This window comes from Neltuma alba, unplaced genomic scaffold, assembly GCF_004799145.2.
Source record: "Neltuma alba isolate B1F8T4 unplaced genomic scaffold, ASM479914v2 tig00002863_pilon, whole genome shotgun sequence".
NCBI lineage: Eukaryota > Viridiplantae > Streptophyta > Magnoliopsida > Fabales > Fabaceae > Neltuma > Neltuma alba.
The window spans coordinates 629,349-637,524 of record NW_021633048.1 but is presented as its reverse complement, the minus strand read 5'-3'; the positions used below and the strand labels follow the sequence as shown (position 1 = coordinate 637,524).

Sequence of the window (8,176 nt, the reverse complement as noted above, 5' to 3'; positions counted from 1 at the left end):
CAGCATGAAGGCAACATCAATTTTATTATATATTTTTATATAGGATAGTGTCATACTGTCATGAGTTTCACATTAATACTTTCAGTGAAAAATTGATGTGATGGAGAGAACTACCCACATAGAGCGTTGTGAATATTCTAACATATTTTTATAAATGTTTTTGCTATTTAGAAAGGAAAAATTTCATAAGAAAAATCCTGAAATTATCATTTCTCAATTTAGATGTTTAAGAGTTAGAAATGACAGAAAAGAAAGTGATGTCTAATTTGATATTTTGTAAATATATTTAAATGACTAAAATATTCTTGTATTAGATTTTAAAAAAAGTTACAAACTTATCATTGTCAATATACTTTTTGTCATTACCTATTTAACATTTGTCATTTCGAATTCACAATTTGTTAATAAATAACTTATAATTGTCAGTATATTTTTTGTTATTTATTGTCAATACTTATCATTATCAATTTACAATTTGTTAATAAACTTTTTGATATAAGGACATTTTAGCTATTTAACTAAATTTTGCAAAATACTAGGTCATACACTACTTTTTTTCATAAAATTTTGAAGTGTTAAATGTCTGATTTGGAACTCAGGTAAAAAAAAAAAAGTGTCTGATTTGGAATATTACATGTTCCAGCTTTTTTTTTTAATGTCATTTTCCCTTCTCAAATAATAAAAAAATAAATTCATGATTACCAAAAAAAAATTATTCTATTAATATATTTATGTATTCCAACCCGGTTGGAAAACGTCCATTTCCTGAGAATTCCGTCACGGTAAGATGAAATCATGACCGTTCATTGAATGATTTGCTTTGCCCCGCACATGAAGGGTTGAGATGTACTCGAGGACGACGAGTCCACGACCATATTACAGCCACAAGTCTCTCCCAATTCAACGCAACAACCATTCGAGCCTACTGATCCCAATGTCAGATCACTAGCCTTCAATCCCAATTCACAACTTTGAACTTCAGTTTAATTTCATCTTCGCCTACCTCCTTGCAAAAAATGAACTAGGAGTAAATCCAAGAAGACCGAGTCAATAAAGAATCACAATCACAATAATGAATGTACCAAAACCTGCCTATCGTTTCTTGCCCTTTAACCATTGCCGACAAAAAGCAGAAACTCTGGTTCTGAATGTATAATCAAAGATACGGATAGCAGTAAACTTGATTTTGAGGCAGATATGTCTGTGAAGCTCGTGGCTATGGTGTTTTTGCTGGTGGCAGCGAGTGGTGAGGATACAAGTTTCATCTTTAATAATGGCTTCCAATCAGCTCATTTAACCATGGATGGTATTTCAGAGATCACTCCCAATGGCCTCCTCCAACTCACAAACGAAACGAGGGAAAAACGAGCCCATGCTTTCTACCCCAATCCAATAGCTTTCACCCCCTCTTCTTCTTTCTCAACGGCTTTTGTTTTCGCCATTAGACCTGAATACCCTACTTTGAGTGGTCATGGAATCGTTTTTCTAGTCTCTCCAGAAAAAGCGCTTCCGGGTGCTTTGCCTACTCAATACTTAGGTCTCTTCAATGACACCAACAATGGCAACAGTACAAACCATGTTTTTGCAGTGGAGCTCGACACCATACAGAACAGAGAGTTTGATGATATCAATGATAACCATGTCGGAATTGACATTAACAGCTTGAGGTCGGCCCATTCTACTCCTGCAGGATATTATGATGAAGGGTCCCAGCTAAAAAATATGAGTCTTATCAGTGGCCTTCCAATGCGGGTGTGGGTGGACTATGATGGAGGAAAGAAGCAAATTAGCGTCACCCTTGCTCCCATCGACATTAACAAACCCAAAACACCTTTGTTAACGTTATCCCAAGATCTTTCGCATATTATAAAATATCCCAGTTATGTGGGGTTTTCATCCTCTACTGGGTCTATATTAACTTCTCATTATGTTCTTGGCTGGAGCTTCAAGCTCAATGGGGAGGCTCAAAATCTTGTCATCTCTGAACTCCCGAAGTTACCACGACTTGGAGGAAGGAAACAATCAATGGTTTTGCTAATCGGGTTGCCTCTGCTTTCACTATGTTCGATTTTTGCCGTGATCTTATCCATATTTTATTACATGTATAGGAAAAAGAAGTTTTCTGAGATTCAAGAAGAGTGGGAGCAAGAATATGGCGCTCACAGGTTCAAATACAAAGCTCTGTACGTTGCCACAAAGGGTTTCAAAGACAGAGAGCTTCTGGGAAGTGGTGGATTTGGCAGCGTATACAGGGGAACAATGCCAACTTCAAAAGTCGAGGTGGCTGTGAAGAAAATTTCACATGAATCTCGACAAGGCATGAGGGAATTCATAGCAGAAATCGTGAGCATCGGTCGCCTACGCCATCGAAACCTCATCTCTCTTTTGGGATATTGCAGACGGAAAGGAGAGCTTATTTTGGTTTATGATTTCATGCCGAATGGAAGCTTAGATAAATACCTCCATAACCAACCCAGAGTGACACTAAATTGGATGCAAAGATTCAGAATCATCAAAGGCGTAGCTTCGGGATTGTGCTATCTGCATGAAGAATGGGAGCAAGTTGTGGTTCACAGAGACATAAAAGCAAGCAATGTTTTGCTAGATTCAGAGTTCAATGGCAGGTTAGGAGATTTCGGTCTTGCAAGATTATATGATCATGGGAGTGATCCTGCAACTACTCACGTGGCTGGGACCTTGGGATATGTGGCACCGGAGAACACAATAACGGGAAAAGCCACAACAAAGTCTGATGTTTTTGCTTTTGGCACTTTTTTGTTGGAGGTTGTATGTGGAAAAAGACCTATAGAAGGAGAATTTATTTTGGTGAACTGGGTTTATGGGTTGTGGAAGAAAGGTGAGATTAACAAAGCAAAGGATCCAAATTTAGGAACAGAGTACAAAGCAGAGGAGGTAGAATTAGTGCTGAAACTGGGGCTGATGTGTTCCAATTCTAAGGCTGAATATAGGCCCAGCATGCGCCAAGTTGTGCAGTACTTGAATATGGAAGTGCCTTTGCCTGATTTGCCATTGCCATTGTCGTCTCCTTCTTGCTATGGATTTACATATGGGAGTTACGAAAACTTTGAGGACGTTCGAATGTCCTTTGCATCTTCATCTCGCACTTCAATTCCCGAATCAATCCTCTCGATCTGGAGGTCGTTGATTTCCTCTAGAAGACAACATAGGTACGGGACGTAGCATTTAAGTACTTGTATTCTCTTGGTTAGGTTGCATGATGCTTTTATAATAACATGCTTATTTTTCCCTTTGTTCTATGCTTTGTTAGTTGTGTTCTGTGTGCATCTATCTATCTATCTATTTTCCTTCTGAAATCTTGTAATGCTCGAGTCGCTGTAAATGGGTCGGGTGTATAATCCACATTTTAATGGGCTCCGGTTAATTCAATATTGGCCTGCCTGGTAGACATTACAATGAGCTGGTCATGGGTCACTCCTTCCTCTCCCAGCAATTACTCTGCTTTTCCCCTGCCGTCTCCAAGCTGTGCGTTAGTGCATGTGCGCCCGCACTCCACCTCAGTCTTCTTACCCGCCGTCGTCTCCACATGCGGGTTCATTCTGCGTGTTCCTTCGTGCCTCCGCCTCAGCCTTCTCACCTGCCATGTTTGATCTGCCAAAGCTTCATCTTTCCCCGAATCCAGAAAAAATTCATGTGCGGCTTCTATCTCCACCATGTTTTTGCAAGATCAAAGCTTTACCTTTTCCCAAATCCGGTGAGCATCGTGTGTGCTTTAAGATTAAAAGTTCCTGAAATCTCAGCCTTCTCACCCACCATGTTTGATCTTCCAAAGCTTCATCTTTCCCCAAATCCAGAAATAATTCATGTATGGCTTCTATCTCTACCATGTTTTTGCAAGATCAAAGCTTCACCTTTTCCCCAAATCTTGTAAGATTCGTATGTGCTTCGATATTGAAAGTTCCTGAAATTTTCACTATTTCTGGCAAAACACTGTAGTTAAAAAATTAAATATATTATCCACATACTATAATCCCCAAATCACGGCCATGTTTTTGGGCTCTTGATTCCAATGCCCAACTATCAATGCATTCGATATGGTTTTTGGGATTAGCATTTGGGGCACTTGAACATTTTTCTTCTCATGTGATGTGCGGTCATCTTTGGATTGTTTGAGGGAAAAAAAGAAAATTATGACTTAAACTATTGATGATTGATCCTGACTTTGATTTTGAATCTTTGAAAACAAAATTATGAGTTAAATAATTGATGATTGATTTCGATTTTGATTTTGAATCTTTTTGGCTTTGATCCTATCAGCTTAATTTGATCTTTTTGACTTTGATCTTTTATGGATTTTGGTTTGTATTTCAGATTCAGATTTTTTATCACACCATTATTGTTAATAATCAATCATTAATATATTGTCATAGCTATTCAATTTCATCTGTTTATAATTCCATCCATTCATAATCAATCAGATGTATGACTCTTAAAATTTGCTATTCAACTTTACCCGTTCATAATTTAACTTTTGGTTTAATGATTCTTAAAATTTAGGCCCTTCTCAATTATAATAGCTGGGTAGAATAATTGTAGCTTCCTCATTGAATGCACAAGATGGACGTATAACTTTTGGTTTAATGATGACTCTTTAAATTTAGACCCTTCTCAATTGTAACAGCTGGGTAGAATAATCATAACTTCCTCCTTGAATGCACAAGATGGATGGACGTACGAAATAGTTTAATTCAATTCAATTATTACGTTACGTAAATAGTATATTAATAAATTAATTAATAATTAATAATTGATAATTAATTTACAATTATTTTTATTTAGTGCTCATTGACATTTATCTCACCCTGTTTAAATGCCGCAAGATGTACCGGATAGTACAGTTTTGTTAACTTCACATTCAGCATCAACCAATAATCTCATTTTCCTAAGCTCCACTTCAACTTTAGATTTGTTTACATTTTACCACCTTAGATTTGTTTACATTTTACTAATATTGATTAAGACAACTGTTGTGCTTTCCTTCTTTAGTGGGTGATGAGAAGATCATCATCATAATATGGCTAGCATTACGCAAGACCACATCAAAGATGTCAACAACAATAAAGATATATGGGCTATTGTTGCTCATGTTCTTAGAAAGTGGATTGCCTGCAAGAAGACCCCACCATATGCTCCCTAGAGGATTGGCTTGCTTCTTGTGGATAAGCAGGTAAGGCAGAAATTGGCATTGCTTAATTATCTAAAATGTACTATTATTAATTGACCCCGCAAAATTGGTATAGGGTTATAGGATAGAAGGTTTAGTAACACAAAGAGGACTGTTTGAGCGTTAGAAAAATGAGCCCAAAGAGGGCGAATTATTCCACTTTGAAAACTTTGAGGTTGTTGACAATGGAGATCAATACAGAGTTACAACACATTCTTGGAGGCTTAAGCCTCATAATACGACATACTTTGAAGAATTAGATTTACCAATTCTTGGTGAGGCATACAACTTCATCCCAATAAAAGATATTGTTGAATTCACTATAAAGAATGAGGGGTTGATTAGTTAGTACTGTAGGGTTCTATTTAAGATTCAAATGTTAGCTTTTCACTTCTATTTCAATCATGTGGTAAACAAATTGTGTGCAAATGTGATGGGCTTCCTCCAAGGATTTGGCGCCTTGCAAGACTACAAGAATGAGTTTGAAACTTCTAAAAGACTAAACCTCACTCTTACTGACAAAAAGTAAGAACCACTCCCAAAGATTTCTTAAAAATTATTCCATTTTACATGTGCATTTAATTTAATTTGAACACACACATATATTATAGTGATAATATTTATATATTATATTTTTGTCTACTTTATGCATCAGTTCATAGAAAGTCATACAATATTGCAATTTATTTGTATAAATGCCATATTTTTATGCATATTTGTTTCTAATGGTATGTAAACCTCGTTATAGAGTCTCTATTAATGTGTACACCTCAACAACATTTTCTAATTTTCCCCTTCAAGAACAATTTAAAAAGTCAGATTTCTCACGTGATATTTACTTTATAGGTGCCAGTCACACAGTGCAATAGTTAAAAAAAACACTAAAAAAATCAAAATTTATAACAACATACATAAAATTCTTAATCAATCTAAGAATTGGATAGATATATCAAATATAGAGCACAAGAAAAAACCTTAATATTCTGTATATGTTGTATAATATTTTAATATATATATCTATATATATTTTTAATACGTGAGATTCTACATACATTTTGAAATAAATGCAAAGTATAGTTTTATTTTTCATGGGTTAAGTGTTCAAATTTACATATTTTGTATATATTCAATAAGATTTTAATATATATATTCCATATATATTTTTTCAATATGTAAGATTCGACATAATTATAGACAACACATACTTTTGTTTGTTTTGGGTGCTATTAGTATCAAGTGCCATTTGTATATATGTGCGGGCCATGTTTAAAAAAATATTGAAATTTAGCATTGAAAATCAAGTGTTAATACTTTTTTCAATGGTGATATTATATAATATGTAAGTGTCACTTAATATACTTTTTTCACATGGTTTACACTAAAAGCAATGGATTTTCTCTCTTGTTGTGTTTAGAATTGACCGGAGAACATTAAGCCATTCATTTAGAATATCTAATGAGTCCTCTAATGTTTCAAATACTAGAGCAACTGTCATGCTTGGGATGATAGCACAGCTTCGTGTAATTAATAACATAGCACAGTTTATTTTATTTTATTTTAAAGCTCTATATCTTGCATCATTCATCTGTCAAATCAATTCTACTCGTATCGTACAAATGTAAGCGTGTTTCATATTGATCTTTGTTACAAAGCTTGACGTGAACTTAATGAGAGATTTTGGGACAAATTGGGTCATATATTTACTATATACATTTGTAATTAACTCTCTAGCCACTAGTGTTTGTCATTTCTCTTCTCTTTACTTAAGTAGCCAAATATGACCTGCAAGGAAGCGCACAATAAATGTGGTGCTATTTGGTACTTGCGCAATCAACACATTTAACAACAAGAGTCATGAACTCTAACCCCCTATTATTGGGATGGTCAGGTTTGGCAGGCTTAACAAGCCTATAGATAAAGAATTCTTTTTTAAAACATTCTCAATTTTAATGTCCTTACACTCTATTTATTACTAATAATATATGTGTCATTATTAGCACATGGTCACATTACCAATAATGTGTTCGAAGCAACTAAGGTTTTGTTCAATCCTAACATTCCATAGGCTCAAATTCTGCTCCAAAGGTTACATTCAATAAAAATATACTTCCGCGTTATAAAATTGCTATTCATTTGAATTTATTTATCTAGGAAAAAAATTAATCATCAACATTAATATTATTGCTAGCCTTGATGAAACACCTAAGGGGAGCTAACGTTTCTCTCATGTAACAAATGCCGATAAATAATAAGCTTCTTGACAATGAGTTCCTGTTAACTTCTCCAACAAGGATACATGTGGCTGAACTCTCCAAAATTAGCAAGATTAGAACGTATCTCTATTTATACAAGCATTCTATTGCGACTTTTTAGAATTGGAACATATCTCTATTTATCAATTTTAAATTTTATAAATAGTTGCTTTCACTCTTGATATTTGTATTACTCAAATTAAGCAAAAGTATGATAATCAATACTTGACTGGGTTTTGAAACCAAATTCTCGTGAGAACAATATTCTACTCATCACTTTATTACTTGTCATGACTTGTGCGCTTCTGGCTCGTTGGCCAAGTTTATTTAACATTGCTAGAAAAGGTTAAATGAGTAACAAAATAATGAAATTAGAGGGGATGGCAAAATCTTTTTTTTTTTTAGATAGAAGTGATGATATGAATTGTTTTTGTAAATGTGATGGCATACATAAATAGTTAGTTTGATATTAGATATACACAATTATATGTTTTATTTTAATGGGTTGTAAAATTGATGTAATTACATCTATATGAAGTTATAAATGAAAGTTGGCTATATATTACATTTACATAATCAGTTGTCATTATTCGCACATTTCATTGTCAATATATTATTCATTACTTGTCACTCATTGCATTATTAGTTGTTAATCTATGTGCTAACATAAATCTTAAAAAAATCTAATTTTAAGTTACATAATGCTATACAACATCATAAA

At 34.3% G+C, this 8,176-nt stretch overlaps 1 protein-coding gene across 1 annotated transcript; it reads left to right on the top strand.

Annotated features, from left to right (window-relative positions):
- Positions 1–1,132: 1,132 nt before the first annotated feature.
- Positions 1,133–7,969, top strand: LOC114739554 (L-type lectin-domain containing receptor kinase IV.1). Its single transcript, XM_028927631.1, has 2 exons — positions 1,133–3,188; positions 5,026–7,969. Exons 1-2 carry the CDS (start codon positions 1,198–1,200, stop codon positions 5,030–5,032), a joined length of 1,998 nt encoding a protein of 665 aa, XP_028783464.1. The 5' UTR covers positions 1,133–1,197; the 3' UTR covers positions 5,033–7,969.
- Positions 7,970–8,176: the final 207 nt, after the last annotated feature.

Coding starts and splice junctions, on each gene's coding strand:
- LOC114739554 (XM_028927631.1), top strand. CDS start 1,198: ATGTCTGTGAAGCTCGTGGCTATGGTGTTTTTGCTGGTGGCAGCGAGT.